This window comes from Panthera onca, chromosome B3 (genome assembly GCF_046562875.1).
Source record: "Panthera onca isolate mPanOnc1 chromosome B3, mPanOnc1 haplotype 2, whole genome shotgun sequence".
Taxonomy (NCBI): domain Eukaryota; kingdom Metazoa; phylum Chordata; class Mammalia; order Carnivora; family Felidae; genus Panthera; species Panthera onca.
The window spans coordinates 141,871,784-141,889,089 of record NC_138344.1 but is presented as its reverse complement, the minus strand read 5'-3'; the positions used below and the strand labels follow the sequence as shown (position 1 = coordinate 141,889,089).

At 61.2% G+C, this 17,306-nt stretch overlaps 2 protein-coding genes across 26 annotated transcripts in view; one reads left to right on the top strand and one right to left on the bottom strand.

Moving 5' to 3' along the window:
• Window positions 1–3,635, top strand: part of BEGAIN (brain enriched guanylate kinase associated) — a 45,291-nt gene extending 41,656 nt beyond the window's left edge. For 15 of the 19 annotated variants that reach the window (XM_078447848.2, XM_078447833.2, XM_078447844.2 and 12 more), the window contains 2 exons: window positions 412–495; window positions 1,542–3,635. In XM_078447848.2, coding sequence (XP_078303974.2) covers window positions 412–495; window positions 1,542–2,891 — 1,434 coding nt within the window. In that variant the 3' untranslated portion in view covers window positions 2,892–3,635. The remainder of the gene's footprint in view (window positions 1–411; window positions 496–1,541) is intronic. The other 4 variants (XM_078447834.2, XM_078447840.2, XM_078447836.2 and 1 more) reach the window with 2 other exon arrangements.
• A 7,057-nt stretch (window positions 3,636–10,692) lies between these two features.
• WDR25 (WD repeat domain 25) overlaps window positions 10,693–17,306 on the bottom strand; it is a 140,141-nt gene continuing 133,527 nt past the window's right edge. For all 7 annotated transcript variants that reach the window (XM_078447827.2, XM_078447826.2, XM_081795994.1 and 4 more), the window contains 3 exons: window positions 14,374–14,544; window positions 11,835–11,975; window positions 10,693–11,191 (listed from right to left, as the gene is read on the bottom strand). In XM_078447827.2, the coding sequence (XP_078303953.1) occupies window positions 10,970–11,191; window positions 11,835–11,975; window positions 14,374–14,544 (534 nt within the window). In that variant the 3' untranslated portion in view covers window positions 10,693–10,969. The remainder of the gene's footprint in view (window positions 11,192–11,834; window positions 11,976–14,373; window positions 14,545–17,306) is intronic.

The following is a 17,306-nucleotide window of genomic DNA, read 5'->3' as shown; positions in this document are numbered from 1 at the left end:
GCTTTACGGATGGGGGTGGGTGGGGCGTAGAGCAAGTCTGACACATGGGGAGCCAGGGGCCGCAGGCACATTCCTTATCATTCCACGCTGGCACTCTCCACGCGGTGGGGGAACGGGGAGCCCCCCTGAGAGCTCAGGGGCCAACGGAGGCCCTTCCTCCACCACTGCCCCCCCCCCCCACCCCTTGTGGGAGGCTCCCATCCGGGGCAGCGGCAGCTCCAGGTCAGAACCGAGGCCCCCATTCTGCAGGCGACAGCGTGAGTCCCAGAGAGGGTTCCCGTCCTGACAGCTGCCCAGCCGGCCCCCCCCCCCCCCGCCCCAACCTGGTCTCCGTGTTGGCCGCCGGGCGCCGGGCGGCAGGGAGCTCGGCAAGGGGCGAACCTGCACCGAACGCCTTCTCTTGTCTTGTAGGAGCTCTATAGGAAGGACTGCAATCTAGCGGCCCAGCTGCTGCAGTGCAGCCAGACGTACGGCAGGGTCCATAAGGTGTCCGAGGTAACGTGAGCCCCGCCCCAGCTAGGCCACCCCCACCCCCAGGACTGCTTCGGGCTCCTTTCCTACAGGTCCCACCCCAAGGCCACTTCTCGCCCTTGATGAGGGCAGGCGCCGGGTGAGCCTGAGCTCCCCCGTCCCTCCTCACCCCTGCAGGTATCCTGGCCTTTCTGAATCCGGAGGAGGGGCGGGCTGCCCGCCCGCCCCCAGTCGGGACAGCCTGCCCGTTCCCGTTGCTTTCCTCGGGGCTGCTCATTGTCCCTGCTCCAAGACCCCTGTCCGCTGAGCGCTGATGGGGGCAGAGGGGCCCTGTGTGAGCCTCGCAGAAACCCCGTGGTTCAGTTTGGGCACAATTCCAGTGCCCACTTGCAGAAGCGAGAAAGCTGGCTTCACGGTGCAGTGACTCAGCCGAGGCCACAGGGCTCCCTGATGCCCCAAGCCAAGTTGGCCTGTGGCCCCTCACCCCTGCCAGGCCGCCCCCACCTCCGCACGCTGCCCTCACCCAGGCCTCGGTCCGTGTCCCCTCCTCCCTGGGCCTGGGCCATGCCTAAGACACTCACAAAATAGATCAAACAGTAGCAGGACGTCCCTACACGGCACCAGGTGCTCGTGCAGAAACCGCTGGGCACCTGGCCCTCAATCTGTGTTGCATCTGTTTCTGAGTCTGGCAGAGGCCTCATGACCCGGCAGGGGTGCCCCCGACAGACCTTGGGGCTGGGAGAGCCAGCCCTTCAGTGGAAGGAGATGAGGGGGGCTGTAGCCCCGAGAAGGGCCCGCATCAGACACTGGGTCCGCCCTCCAGGCGCGCTGGAGCCCAGTTCGTGTGGCCTGGGCAGGTGGAGGGGGGTGCTCCTTGGGCGAAGCTCAGGAGCTTGTGAAATACAGAGTCCTGGGCCCTGGCTCTAGCCAGGGCGATTTGAGAGGCCCTGGGCGGGTCCCTCTTGGTCTGCGCGCCTGTGGCTCAGGGTCACGGCTGCAGGTGCCGGGCTGACTGCCCACCCCCCCCCCCCCATCCCCGCCCTCCCCTCCTCCCCCCCGACCCGTTCCAGCTGCCCTCCGACTTTCAGGAACGTGTGAGCCTGCACCTGGAGAAGCATGGCTGCGGCCTGCCCTCCCCACTCTGCCACCCCGCCTACGCCGACAGCGTCCCCACCTGCGTCATCGCCAAGGTGCTGGAGAAGCCCGACCCCGCCAGCCTGTCCTCCCGCCTGTCTGATGCCTCGGCCTGCGACCTGGCCTTCCGGGATGGCGGGGAGAAGCCGGGCCCGCGGCCCCCCTACAAGGGGGACATCTACTGCAGCGACACGGCCCTCTACTGCCCCGAGGAGCGGCGGCACACCCGGCGGCCCAGCGTGGACGCGCCCGTGACCGACGTGGGCTTCCTGCGGGCCCAGAACTCCACCGACAGCGCGGCCGAAGAGGAGGAGGAGGCCGAGGCGGCCGCCTTCCCCGCGGGCTTCCGGCACGAGGCCTTCCCGGGCTACGCGGGCTCGCTGCCCACGTCCAGCTCCTACTCCAGCTTCAGCGCCACGTCGGAGGAGAAGGAGCACGCCCAGGCCAGCACGCTCACCGCCTCGCAGCAGGCCATCTACCTGAACAGCCGCGACGAGCTCTTCGACCGCAAGCCGCCGGCCGCCGCCTACGAGGGCAGCCCGCGCTTCACCAAGGCCACGGCCAGCGTGGCAGCGCCACTGGAGGCCGAGGTGGCCCCGGGGTTTGCGCGGACCATGTCGCCGTACCCCGCCGAGTCCTTCCGCTTCCCGGCCTCCCCGGGCCCCCAGCAGGCCCTGATGCCCCCAAACCTGTGGAGCCTGCGGGCCAAGCCGGGGACGGCCCGGCTCCCCGGGGAGGACGCGCGGGGCCAGTGGCGGCCCCTGAGCGTGGAGGACATCGGTGCCTACTCCTACCCGGCCACCGCCGCCGGCCGCGCCTCGCCCTGCAGCTTCTCTGAACGCTACTACGGCAGTGGGGGCAGCCCGGGCAAGAAGGCCGAGGGCCGCGCCAGCCCCCTCTATGCCACCTACAAGGCCGACAGCTTCTCGGAGGGTGACGACCTCTCCCAGGGCCACCTGGCGGAGCCCCGCTTCCTCCGGGCCGGCGGCGACCTGAGCCTGAGCCCGGGCCGCGCGGCCGACCCGCTGCCCGGCTATGCGCCCAGCCAGGGGGATGCGGAGAGGCTCGGGGTGCAGCTGTGCGGGGCGGGCGGCAGTCCCGAGCCCGAGCACAGCCCCCACAGTTCCAGGGACTCCTTGGAGCCCAGCTCCATGGAGGCCTCCCCGGAGATGCACCCCGCCGCCCGCCTCAGCCCCCAGCCGGCCTTCCCGCGGACTGGTGGCTCGGGGCTCAGCCGCAAGGACAGCCTCACGAAAGCCCAGCTCTACGGAACCTTGCTCAACTGAGCGCCTGCCTGCAGGCCGCGGCCAGGGGGCCCCCGCCCACCCCCGGGCCCCGAGGGCACAGCTCGCCTCCCCCCTAGACACCCGTCCTCCCCAGCCCCTGCCAACCGGGACCCTCTCTTCCACCCGACCCAGTTGAGCCTGAGCGGAGGACCCCTCCCCCACCATCCTGTCCACCCCAGCCCCACCGCGGTGGAACGTTTTTCACACACCAACATCCTTCCCCACCTGAGATGAGCATCCCCCCCTTTTATAAAGTGAAACTATTTTTATAGAGAAAAAGGGTCTTTCTTAACGCACTTGGCCTCCAGCTCCCTGGACGGCAGCCTTGGCGTTTTCAACACAAAGCTCCTTTATTTTTCGGGGGAGGACAGCGGGGCCTGCCCCTGGGAGGGGAAGGACGGTGTCCTGTGGAGACACCCCAGCGAGCCAGTGACAGGGGAGCCCGTAGCTCTGTCCGCGAAGAGGGGAGGTGGACCGGGTGGGGGGGATGTGAAATGTTTCTAAACTGTTTTCGCCGTGTGACCGACACACCGCCCCAGCTCTCCTGTGGTCCGTAGTCCCGAGTGGGGCCGGTGCTCGTCCCCCAGCGTCCCGCTCCCCGGCACCACCTCGCTCTACCTCAGACGTAATGAGGCCCTCGGACTCCCAGTTTCTGTGGCTTGCTCTCCCGTTGTCTGCGATGCATGCCCTGTCTCGGTTAGTACTGTACTTTCGTTCATTAATAAAAGACGTCAGTGGAAAGAACGTGGCTTCAGGTGGTTTATTCTCCTGCTGCCTTTTGACCGCAGGGACGCCTGACCCTGGGTGCCCCCTGCCTTGTCCCCACCCGCCCCAGAGTCCTGTGCAGCAGCTGGGCGCTCCCACTGTCTCAGCCCGCTGGGCGCTCTTATGGCCCTTTCTCGGACGTCCCTGTCCACTCTCCCACAGATTTCTGCTCCCTTGTCCTTTCTTGCGTCTCAGGCTTGGCTTCTGCCGGGAGCTTCCTGCCTGGGGACTTCCCTTGGCACAGCTCTGCGAGGAACAGGATCGCTCGCTCTTTTCTCTGTTTTGCCCCATTTTGAAGGGTGTTCTCACAGGGGAGGGAGGTAGCCGGGGTCTCTTTTCTCAGCATGTGGTGATGGAGATGCCTTGCCCCCGGCCTCCTGTGGGTGTGGGTGTGGGGACGCCCGTCAGCCGGTCCGCCCGTGGGGAGCTGCTCATTGACGGTACTCCATCCTGCTCTCTGGCCGCTTAAGATCTTCCCTTTGGTTTTCTGCAGCTCCCCCCGAGGTGTATCTGGTCGCGGATTTACCCTTCTTGGGAATTCACTGGGAGTCTTGTATCCGTGGGATGGTTCTGGAAAATTCTCCACTTTTGTTTAAATTTTGTTTCCTCGCTCTTCCGGGGACTGCCTTAGACCCCTGGAAGTCCCTCTCACTGCACGCTTCATGCGTGCTGCCCTCTCTCCTGTGGGTCCTGCTTCTGGGCCCCCCCACTCCACCCCGAGCTCAGCCCACGGGGCTTGTGTTCCATTTCACTAACTTCTCTCTGCAGCGTCCGTGTGGCCGCCAAACACAGCCACTGAGTTTTGAGCGTTCGTCCTTTAATTTTTCTATTCCTAGATGTTCTGTTTGCTTGTTTTACAAATCTACACTGCTGCTTCAATAGTTTCCTATTCCCTGGAGGTTATTTTCTAGCTCGCCTTTTATTTCCTTAAACACGTGGGCATCGCTGGTTCAGACTGAGTCTGGCACTCCGTCGTGTGTTTTCTCTCGATTCCTGCCCTTGCTGCCTCACTTCCTCACAAGCCTGGTGACCTCAGACGCACGCTCCTCGACGTCCTTGAGAATCTACTTGTGCGGTTCTGCAAGGCCTAGGGTGGAGGCCGCTCCTCACGGGGCTTTCTGTCTGCCTTTTCCAAGGGTGGGGGCCCTCCCCCTGGAGACCGGCCGGGTCCGGGTGCAGGCTTTGAAGTTCCCTGGCTCACCCAGCTCCGTGTAAATCGGGGGTGGGTCTGCCTCTTGCCAGGCGACCCCAGGAGCGTGGGCGTCGACGGTGGCTCCCGGCATCCCTGCATTTGACCTGCCTCTGTGGGAGAGCCCAGGGCCAGCCCAACTGTCCTCCCCAGGAGATGTGCCCCAAGAAGCAGTCTCCTCGAGCTGGGGAGCCTGTGAGAGGCTCAGGAGTCAGCTCCCCTCTGGGGCCCGGTTTCCTTGTGCGCAGATAGGAGACGACCCTGAACAGGCTGGGGGCAACAGGGAGGGTGCAGGGAGAAACACGAGGCCCCTGGCACCCAGCGGCCACTCAGGGGTGTCCCCAGAGGGGATCCCAAGCCTGGTCGGCCCCCATGCCTCTTTCTCGCCTCGGTATCCCCACCTCTAAGTGCTACGAGCCCGCCTGGCTCCAGCTCCTCAGGGTCTTGGGCCTGGTGTCAGGGCTGGGGACCCCTGGGCCAAGGGCCTTCTCAGAGTCGGTGCTTTAGCCCCCACACCATCACCTCGGAGTCCGCAGCCCCCTGTAGGTGGCCTCCAGATCTCACAGAGCTGTCCTGCCATGGCCTCCAAAGCCAGCCACAGCCAGGGCTCCAAGGAGGCCTTGTTCCCAGGGGGCCCTGCTCAGGGCTGGGTGAGGACAGTGACTTCTTTGGCCTCAGAGGCAGCAAGCCTACAGGGGTAGGCTGACCAGGCCACACAGCGTGGGGGTGGGGTATCTAGAACTCCATCACATGACTCTGAGCAGCAGGGTCAGGCTGACACCATGGGGCCAGCATGGGATGCTATGTAAAGCAGTCCCAAACCCCTTTTGTGGGGCTGAGGTGGGAAAACTTGGTTTCCCTCCAAGTCCCCCCAGATCAAAATCAGCTCATCAGGACGCTGGGACTTACCACTGGCTCTGGCCAGTGACTCTCTCAGAACCCGCTGGGTGGGGACTTGGTGCTTCCCTCCTCCTCCTGATGATGGGGCCAGCCGGCCAGCCCTGTGCTGGCCACAGGGACCTTGCTCTGCCCACAGGGGTCAGAGGCTGAGGGGGAGGCAGATGGCATGACACTAGGCTCAAGGCTTCAAGAGCACAGGGCCATCCAGAGAGGCGAAGGTCCCTACAGCTCTGGAAGGAAGAAAGCAAGCAGTCAGGAGGAGGCTCATGCTGGGTGCTGAAGGATGAATAGGAGTTCATCAGGCATTTCAGGCAAAGGGAACAGACTTGTGATAGCTGGGGGGTTCCAGAAACGGCTCAGTGCCTCCATGCACCTCCCTGAGGGCTCAGCCTGGGGACCACCAGTTTCCCTCCAGATGTCCTCGGACAGATGTTCTGCTAGATGGGGACTTCCGGGCTGTGATGCGGCCTCGCCCTCTGCTTCCTTAGTCCCATGTACCCAGGCAGCCAGCCAGGCCATGGTGTGGGGCTCCGTCCTCCACCAGTCACCCTCCCCCTCCACTCGGAATCCCACCCCATCCTCAGCGAGGCCCCCCCGTGCACCCACCACCCTCCTACCAATCCCAGCACACCGCTCCACCTGTAACCAGGGAAGCACAGGGCGGGGCTCTGCCACTCGCTGGCCATGTGCCCTTGGGCCACTTTCCCCTTCTGGAGCCCAGGGACACTGATGAGACTCCCAGGGGTCCTCGTGACAGTTGGCCGTCCCCGTGCACAGGGAGGCACAGGCTAAGCTGGCGGTGGGCTCCACGAGAGGGACAGGGCACAGACTTCAGACTGTCCTCTGAGCGTCAGTTTTCTCAGCCGGACGGCAGGGTCGGGCCACCTGGCGGGGGGGCTTGGAGCGTCCACTCCACTGGACAAAGTCACGGCCACGCCTGGCAGCACACTCAGCCACGGGCTGGCACCCCAAGATGAAACCGTTCTCCCACGGAGGCTTCAGATCTGCAGCTCAGATTTGTAGGTGAGGGTAAAGGTAGGCACGGAGCCCGGGAAGGTGGGTGGAGGGGACAGCCCACACTTCTTTCTCATTCCCGCTCCACATTTTCTAAATTTAGCCGCTCCCTTATTTTAAAGTTGCAAGTGATGAACTCCCCAACACCTTGCACAGGATCAGAGTGAGCCTTTAAGGGTGCGCTTTGGAAGAAAGCATTAGGAAAAAGACAGATGAAGGCACGGAGTACACTTGCCATTGTTCCCAATAAAAGAACCTACAAAAGGGAGGGGCTGGCAGCCAGCTGGCACCCCCAGGGTGCGGAGTGGAGGAATCGGGTCCACAGAGGAGAGCACCAAGAAACAGCCCTCGTGGGGAGCCCTGGATGAGCCCCTGCTCCAGGGGGATCGGAGCTTCGGCTGGTTCAAGGTGAGCAGCATAGAAAAGAAACCGACTTCTCAGACGGAGACGCGGGTGGTGTTTGCCCCAAGGGAAGATGAGAGGGTAGTGATCTACAAGCCCTTTCCTCTGCATTTTCTCCCCTGCTTGTTCCTACAGGCCCACTTTACAGATGAGGAAACTGAGGCTCAGAGAAGCAGAGCGCCTACCAACATCCCAAGCAGAAGAGTGATGGGCTTGGGGCCCGAGTCGGTCTCCCGGCCCTAAACCCCACAGGGCTGCGGGCAGCCAGGGCGTGTGCTCAGCACACGAGAGGGGCTGGGCAGCTGCTGGACAGAGAGGTCATCCTATGGCCACACCAGCACTCACACCAAAGCCTGATTTAATAGAGTCTGTAAACAATGCTCACATTTAAAAAGTGGTACAGGTGCCTGGATAGCTCAGTTAAGCGTCCCACTCTTGGTTTCGGCTCAGGTCATGATCTCATTGTCATGAGTTCGAGCCCCGCGTCAGGTTCTGTGCTGGTATCGTGGAGCCTGCTTGGGATTCTCTTCCTTCTTCTCTCTGCCCCTCCCCTGCTCTCTCTCTCTCTCTCTCTGTCTCAACATAAACAAACATCAAAAAAAAAAAAAAAGTGGTAATAATAACATATCCCAGTGGGGAAAGCAATCAGAAAACTATGTGCTGAATTTCTCACTCAGAAGATACTCCACACAAGGAAGGCAGAGAAGCGCCCAGTTCAGGCTGTGCTGGGAAGCAGGACATCTGGGCTCCAGGATCCGGGGCTGGACCGTGGACGGTGGGGGTGGCACAGGCAGAGGAGAGGCGCTCTGGCAAAGCCAGGCCCCCCCTGCACCACAGACAAGTATAGCCTTGCCTCGTGGCCTGCGTCCGGATTCATTCACACACCACTCGTTCATTTGACAGGTGCGTGTGGAGGACGGCCTGTTCAGGCTGGATCTGGGGAGACACACCCTTAGGAACTCGCCTGTAGTGGTCCCGCCACTCTCCCCTCCAGCCCGTAATGAGAGCTACGCCTGGCCAAGGACCCCCGGTCCCGGTGGGCGTGTGACAGCCAACCAGAGTCCTTCCCTGACCCTTGTCAAGTGGGAACAGAGGCAGGAGGCAGCCTCTTGCTGGGGGCTTCTGCTGCAAGGAGAGGGAACCGGGCCCAGGCCGAGGCCCAGAGGGCTGGACCCAGCGGTCCTCGGCCTGCCGTGACGAGGTCTGAGAATGGGGCCAAACTGCACCCTCTGGTCTAAACTGGCTCCACTCCTGCGTCAAGTGGCGGACGGATACTAATATTAATATTATTACTGATACTAAGACTCCCTGCTGCCATTTCCTGAGTGCCTCCTGCATACAGGCCCCGCCAAGAGCTATCCAGACCCGGCCTCATTAATCCTCACAAGCTGGGTACTACCAATTCTCATTTCATAGAAGGGGAAACTGAGGCACCGGGCGGCTCAGCACTTTCTGCAGCCACACAATGAAAGGCGATGGCGGGGTTTAAGTCTACATCCGTCTGACCCCAAAGCCTGTGTCCTGCCAACAGGCCACACCTGCAGTCATTCATAGAATGCCCACTGTGGACCGGGGCCAGGTGCGCAGCACGGAGCAGGCAGCGAACCCCGTGAAGTTTACATTCCACTGCACGTACCCGTGTTGTGGGGAAGGGGGGACGACAGCAGACAGAGCTAAGCACTCTGGGGAAAGGACCGAGAATGACTGGAGCATGTTAGACACAGAGATCAGGGGAGGCTCCCTGAAGGCCCACAGCAGGAGAAAGGCAGGGATCCGGGGGGGGGGGGGGGGGGCTGGGGGAAGTAGTGACCCAGCAGAGGGGACAGCGGGAGCAAAGGTCCTGAGGCGCCATGCCATGAGAGCACAGTGGAGGGTGTCATCAGCCCATCAGCGATGAGAGTGATACGGGAAGGCTTCATTTCACAGAGAAAGTGACCCGAGGGCAGGCTTCTAAGATCACTGGGCTTCCCACACTGAGCAGGGGAACTTATTTAGAGGGTGGGCGGTGAGAAAGAGGGTGGACGAGAGGCTCAGTGCGGCAGCCACATGAGGGGTGAGGGAGGACTGTCTATCACCTGCACAAGGATCTGAATGGATGTAAGATCAGCCTCCGCTCCCCCCACTGCTCTGCTCAGGCCAGGGACAGTACCCCACAGGGGGTTCCACTTCTGCAGGGGACAGGCCCTCTGAGCACGGGCTGTGATTATCTTTCTTTTCACCAGATCAGCCATTCCTGAGCCTAAAAAGAGAAGGCGCTTCCAACCTGAGCCTGGGAGCAGACAGTCCCTGGGACCCTGCGTCCTGCATGAGCCCGGGGGTTCGCTTCTTTCACCACCCTGAAAGATCATGAGCTCCCCAGCTCCTGCCCCACTCGCGGCCCCAGCCTTCCCTGAATCCCAGCTCAGGCACAACAGGTGCTGTACCCGCTCAACACCCACTGCCTGCCGGGGGCTCTGCACTGAATGCGGCGCGGGGCAGTGGGGGCAGGGAGAAGGCTAGAAAAGGAGTCGGACCTCAGGATCAGACCTCCCTCAGGGCCTCTGCGCTGTCCTTCCCTCCGCCTGGAAGGCCCGATTCATGGACCCCTGAGCAAGTTAGACACCTGAAATAAACCTATTTATGCACCAGCCCTCTGCAAGCTCCAGATGCCCTTCCCAATCTGCCCAGTCCCCTTCCAGGGAATGGAACCCCCAGTGTACAGACACCCACCACGGACGTGACCTCCTTGGAGCCACACAGCAAGCCTGCAGGCTGGGGGTTCCGACACCACTTTACAATGGGGAGACTGAGGCTCAGAGAGGAGAGATGACTCACGAAGCGTCAGCTACACCGACGGCAGAGCCGGCCTAGAAGCCGGGTGCTGGAGAGGCAAAGCTGGACACCCGTGGTTCCTTCTCCCTTGGCTCCCCGCCACGGGGCTCGTCCTCAGGGCCTCTGCCCTTCCTCACTGACTCCTCTGCTGGGGATGCCCTCCTCACCAGCTCACAGTCTGCCTCTGCCGGCAAGCCTTCTGAGGCACAGGGACACCCCCGCCCCTGCCCCGAGCTGTGATATCTGCCGGTTCCCATCGTCACCCTCGGTGGATCCTGGGGCTCTTGGAGTGGCCTGTGGGATTTGGTGCTAGGGCTCCCCTACCTGCCTAGACCCCCCAGGGCGCTGGCTCTTCCTGCCGGCCTGACCCCGCAGGGCTCCTCAGGAACCTCCCTCCTTCCCTGGAGCAGTATACACCCCCTCCAGGCAGTGGGACTCTGTGGGCCATACTTGGGGTGGGGGTGGGGGAGGCTGGGCCCCTTGGCACTGATGAGGACTGTCGTGCCCCAGCACGGAGTTCCTGAGGGCAGGACTGAGACCCGGAGCCCCCCGTGGCCCCCCACGGCCCCTGGCCCCCAGGGACTCCGTGGTCAGGATCAGCAGAGGGGGGCTGCCCTATCTCAAGCTCCCCCTGGTCTCTGTCTCAAGCCCCAGAGGGCCTGGGAGTGGGAAGGTGCCACGAAGCTGCCCGTACATGTCTGTCACTGAAATACCCTAAGAAACAGCAAAACGCTCATGTTTATTGAGCATCAGCAGCCACCCGCCAGGTGCTTTCACCTAATGCAGTTCTCACAACCCTGAGGCAAACAGATCTCTGTCCCCGTTTTACAGATGAGGAAACTGAGGCTCGGGGGGGGGGGGGGGTGGAGGCCCCTTCTACCCAGCTCCGATCACAGAGGTGACCTCACTGGTTACTCACACCACCCCACCCCTCCCCCGGGGGACGAATGGGAGCCTGGGGCCTGGCCGGTATCCGGAAGGCTCTGCTCCAGGAGGCTCAGTGCCAGATCTTAATGTCGCCCTCCCAGGAGCAGGTGGCGAGGACAGAGGGCAGCACAGGGTGGAAGGTGGTACCGACGCAGGCCTGCGCGTGCCCTTGCAGCGTGCGCGCCCGGCTGGCAGTACGGAAGCTGTACAGCAGGACTCGGCCGTCGGCACTGCCCGTCACCAGCAGGTCACCGTCTGGGGAGCACTCGCAGCCCACTGAGTAGCCTTCTACCTGTAGAAGGCAACACGGGGTGAGCGGGCCACACGGCAGCTGTTCCGCCAGGCAGCCCGTGAGGCGGGGGGGGGAGGGGGGGGCGCCGTGCCCACTCCGTGGAGGAGCGGCCTGAGGCTCGGAGCAGGGCACCCAGCATCCCCAAGGCCAAGGCCCGAGCTCCTGCCAGAAGGCCGGCGTCCCAGCGTGGATCTGGTCTCACGGAGTTTAGTGGAACGCAGCTAGAACAGCTTCAGCATAGCTGACGGTGCCTGGCCTCGCCAACAGCCACCAGGTCCCCGGCCCCTTCCGCCCCAGTGAGGCAGGCCTCAGTGGGGAAAGGGGACAGATGCAGAAAAGGCCCCCTCCCCTGTTCTGTCCTGTGCTCCCTCCCTCACCCCCATGACATGCCTCCATTGAGCCCACAAGTCGGGGAAAATCTTTCCTGCCCAGCCCCTGGGGACTGGGGGCAGGGCCAGATGTGGCCCAGGGCCTTTGGGGACCACCAGGCCACGTGGCACGTGGGCACCTGCGGAACGGAAAACAGAATCCTCCCAGAAAGAAGGTCTGTGCGCTCTGGGGCCCCAAGTCCACCGCTGCTGTGGTCTGGAGGAGGCTCTGGGGCCGGTGCTCCGTTTTGACCCGGGGCAGAGGAACAGAGTACCTTGTGCCCTTCGTAGCGCCGCCTTCTGCTCATCCGGTAGGGCCACACGGCGGAAAAGAGGGCCAGGTAGTTGCCGTTGGTCTGTGCCAGGAACACGGGCTCCCGCGGATGCGAGGCGAGGCTGGGGCAGGTGTATCTCTCCTGAAAGACGTGAGGCCACAGGGAGGCAGGAAAAAGGCCCCAGCTGGGCCTTCTGCCTCCGCCAGACACGTCACCCAGCGCCCTGCTCCTGGAGCCTTGGGCCCCACCACCAGGCCTGGACTTAGAGGTCTGCACGGCTTTCCTGCGGCTGCTTAACAAGATGCCACAAACTCGGTGGCTTAAAACTACACACATTTATTCTCTTAGAGTCCGGGAGGTCAGGCGTCTGCCATGGGTCTCCCTGGGCTAACATCGAGGTGTCAGCAGAGCCGTGTTCCTTCTGGAGGCTCTGGGGGGTAAATCTGTTTTCCTGCCCTCACTGGCACCCCTTGGTTCACGGCCCTAGTGGTGGACGGAAAAATGACCCCCACACTCCCATCCATGTCGCGGATTCCCGGGACAGGTGAATGTCACCTTATATGGCAAAAGGGCGGAGGGGGTGTCTTTGCGGATATAATTTAGTCAAGCATCTTGAGGTGGGGATGTCGTCCTCTATTACCGCCCTAAGTGCACTCACATGTGTCCTTGTAAAGGGAGGCGGCCGATCACACTCACAGATACAGTGGCAGGGGTCTGAAGAGGCCAGCGTGAGGAAGAGGGGGCAGACTCCCCCCGAGCCTCCAGAAGCAGTGCGCCCTGACAAAACCTCGATTTCAGCCCAGGGAGAATGATCACAGACATCTGGCCTCCAGGACGGAGAGAGAGAACGTGTTCGTTTTGAAGCCACCGACCGCGGTACTTTGCCACGCAGCGCCAGGAAAGAAGTCCGCACGCCCGCCCGCCCCCGCCCCACCTCCACGGTGAGCCCTCGGGGAAGCCCCAGCCCGGCCCCGGCCCCCGCCGCAGCCCACATGCACAGTAGCTGGGAAGGTGGATGGCCGGGGAGAAGACAAGGCGTGAGCAAAGTGTTCAAAGCACAAGGCAAGGAGCCGTCACTGTCTGGCGGGCTGCATCACATGGGAGCGCCCCCATCAACTCCCTTCTCAACGGCATCTGCCCTTTGCTTTATTCCAAGTGTTGTCCCGAGGCCACACTGTCTACAGGAGCCCACCTCAGAGAGCAAAGTGGGGGCAGCTGGAACACAGCTGCAGACTCTGTGTCCCTCAGAGCCTCAGAGGCCACGCTGACCTGGGAACAAGTTCCATGGCATGCTCTGCGAGCACAGCACCTGCTCCCCACGCAGAAAGTGAGCGGGTGCGTCTGTAGGAGGGTCAGTGGCCTGCCAGGTGGCACTCCCATCCACCTCCCCTGGGTGCCTGTTCTGCACGGGCTGTCGGACGCGGAAGGCCGGGGTGGCCGGACACGCCCACGCAGCCCCCTCCCGGAGCTGGTGCTTCTCCCCGGGTTGCACCAGGACCCTGCAGTGAAGGTCTGGAGGCTGGTGGGCGCAGGGTCACTTAGAACCCTCCGAGAAGAGGAAATGCGGGGATGGGGGGAAGGTACGTATGTACGCCTAACACATATTTTTTAATTTGGCGGGGGGAGCACCGAAGAGATTAGCTACGGCTTATTTGAAGTCTTAAAAGGTGACGGTGATCGTAATGGCGATGATGATGGTGGTGGTGGTGGTGGTGGTGGTGATGACGATGATGATGGTGATGAATGTGATGGTGATGAGGGTGGGGATGGTGACGGTGATGATGATGACGGTGATGGTGGGGATGAATGTGATGGTGACGGTGATGATGGTGACGGTGATGGTGGGGATGATAGTGGTGGTGATGAGGGTGGTGACGGCGACGGTGACGATGTTAATGACGATGGTGGTGATGGTGACAATAGGTAACGCGTTTATGGAGCACCTCCTGGGTCTGGCACTGTGCTAGATCCTTTATAAGCGTTATTTCCTTCAATTCTCAAAACCACTCTATGAGGTAAATATACTCTCATCCTCAATTTCCTAAGAGGAAAACAAGAATCAAAAAGGCTAAATAATGGGCCCAGGGTCCCCGGCTTGTGAGTGGTGAATCCAGGACTTTGACACCAGATCTAACCTCAGGTCGCGGCTTGAACTTCCAAGTCACAGTTCCTGCCAAAAGCACTGAACAAAGGTGGGGCGGAAACCCGTGTGGGCTGGATGGGGTGGTGGAGGGAAGGCAGGAGTGCGTGGGCTGTGTGGCTGTCCTCCATCGATCCGGACGGGGGGCCCCTCCACACCCTTCCCCTGTGGGGTGGCCATGCCGGGCAAGGGACACATAGGAGAAGTATGGAGGTGCTGTTTTCTGCACTTGTCTACCCCCACCCCAGGGATTTCAGGCACCTGGACGATCTCTAAAGAGCCTGCCTGCTGAACCATCTCCCACAGGAAGTGATCTGGGATCCCAGACAGCCTAGGGCTACTTAGATACAGCCTACAGCTGAAGCAAACTGAAAAGCAATGCCACATAAGGTTTCTCACGTGGAAAATCTGGTTGGAGATTTTGGCAGAGCTCCGGAAATCCCAGGCAATAATGGTGCGGTCAGCAGAGTCCCGGCTCGAAGCGTCCGTGCTGCTCAGAAACTCAGAGCCTTCCTGGAGGAAGAGGATGTCCAAGGTCTGCTGGATGGTTGCCTTGTAGCTTCTCACCACCTGCAAGAGAGGGCATCTGTCATGCTGTGGGCCCCACGAGTACAGGGCGGGCACCCACCGGGAGCGCCACGAAAAGCCCAGGCGGCAGACGGGGTTTAGCGAGGGCCGTGCCGGGCTGCTAGGAGATACCTCCCGCAGCCTGGCTTCGTGGCCCCTCCCCACAGACGGTCCTCCCTGCCACGTGCCTGCCCCACATCTATTGGCGCACGACCACCATCCATGAGCTACCCAGGGAGGCATGATGACCTCTCAGACCACACCAGTCCTGGAGACAGCAGCTAGTGCCTGATGAAAGTGAGCTCAGGGAAGGGCCCATCGCCCAAGGGCACCTGAAGGGCATCAATGATGCCCGCTGATACCAGGCCACATGTTACGAGAGTGTCTTGCTTCTTCTTCTCCTTCTTTTTCTTTTTTTTTAATGTTTATTTATTTTTGAGAGAGAGAAAGACAGAGCATGAGTCAGGGAGGGGCCGAGAGAGAGAGAGGGAGACACAGAAGCAGGCCCCAGGCTTTGAGCTGTCAGCACAGAGCCCGACGCGGGACTCAGACCCCTGTGAATGGTGAGATCATGACCTGAGCCGAAGTTGGACGCTTAACTGACTGAGCCAACTAGGAGCCTAGCAACTGAGGGTCTTGCTTCTAAAGACGTCACATAATTCAAGCCCACAAAACCGCAGCCTATTCTCTCTGGAGTAGTAACTGTATTGCAAAAAGCCAGAGCTCTTGGAGACCGTAAGGCAGAACCACAGTACATATATTAGCTTTCAAGACACGTTTTACTTCCTAGCATCATGGCCAATAGTTCATAGCCTCCTGTCTTGTAAACCAATGCGATCGAGTATCCAGAGGTTCTGTTTTCTCCAGAGCATTTGATCACACTCACCTTCCATTCTAAAGCAACTGGTTCGGGTTGGGGGCAGGTCCCAGTATCAGACTAACAAGTGTCTCCACTTAACAAACTCACAGACCTCAGGACTTTCAATTGCAATACTCAGCAAGAGGCCAGTACAACGCGGCCTCAGGCCTTCCTGGCCGGCCTGTTTACCAGCTACCTGGGCGCCACCATGTGGCCACAGCATACACACGGTTCTCTGGTCCCTCTGCCTGCTGGCTGTGAAATAAGAAGTCTCGACAATTTTTTCTTAAAGTGGAGTTGACCACCTTCAAAGTTTTATCGTCCTCTTTCAAATGTACATAAGTCAAATCCATGTCACGTGTAGCATTCTATAAAGTCAACTTGGGCAGTTCTGAGACCCATTCTCCAGATGAGGAACACTGAGGCTCAGAGATGCAGGGATTTGCTCCAAGTCCCACAGTCAGGGGGGCGGGCTTCTCCCTGTCCCTGCTGCTTCCCTTGGGCCCACAATCCAATCTCCTACTGGCCACTTCCTACCTCCATAAATTAGGGGACAGCTTCCTGGGGGAGGGGAGGGACAAATGGCTGTTCTCTGAGCTTCTTCAGAAGCAACTCCCAGGTAAGGCGACCGCAGGGTAAGCCCCTTGAAGCCCGCAAAGTGGCACGGACACAGAAAAGAGAAGGCGGCCCTGCAGGCCTCTGGACACAAGGCAGAAAGGCAGCCCATGGCCACTCCCCAGCCCTGAGCCTCCCAGAGGGGAGGGAGTCTCCTTGCCCCTAGCCAGAGGGGCTCAGCAGGGGTGCTGCCAGATGCCCCTCCGCCCAGTCTGAGGCTGGGGCCCGGGGAGGGGGCCTGCGTGCCCTTGAAGTCTCCAGTATCCAATCGCGTGAGTCTGCACAGCCTCCGGACTCACAACAGCACCACCCCAAGGCCAGGTTTGGAATCCACTTTGGTGGGGAAGAGAGGGGAGGGGAGGGAGTGGTGCCCCATAATCACAGCTCTGGAGCCGTCTCTTCGCCAGCTCCTCCCACCCCAGTGCCATGACAGTCACCCTCACTTCGACACCCTCCCCACCAGCCACCCCAGGCCTCTATCTGCCTAGGCCGCATCAGTCCTCAAGGCCCTCCTTCCCCTTATCCCAAAGCCCTCTCCATCCCCACCATTCGGGGGAGGAGCAGGGAATCCAGAGATGGCCGGGGCAGTAAATGCCAAGAGAAGAGTATGTCTGGCCCGACTTATGTCCCTGGAAGTGGCCCGTGCACTGGGCAGCCTTTCCTCTCTGGGGGCATGGAGTGGCCCACACAGAATGGCCACCGGAGAGCACCCACAGACGCTGGGCGGTTCCCAGCTCCCGGGCAGGGCCGTGAGCTCCTGCGGGCGGTTCTGGCCTTCTCACTGCAGCCCCCCTCCAGCCACTGCACGGTGACCCCCCACAGGGGCTCGGGAAACACACTGACCCAGGCAAGGACGGAGGACCCAGGCTCTCCCTGAGTGCCCAGGAAGCGGCACTGGCCCGGGGTTCCACATAAATTACCTCATGAGGACAGCCAGAGGGTGACATGAAGGCCGGGGAGGAGCAAGGTGCCGGCCCAGCCCTCGGCTTGTGCGTGCCACACCTGCCTCCCAAGATAAACTTTCCAGAAGAATGGAAACCATTGTTCTGCACATTTCCTGAGAATGGATGGAAACGACCCAATTCATCGGGGCGCCATAAAACTGAATGGCCGGGAAACAAGCCGTGTGACGGGCGATCCCTGCCAATAACGCTGCTGTAAGAAGGCTGACCTTTGAAGTGATCGCTGCCGAACATGATTTACTCGCCTTCACAACTGCTCCTGCCCCGGCAAAGAGCAGAGAAACCATGTGTGTGTCTAGCTGGTGGGTTTTATGGCGACCTTAATTACA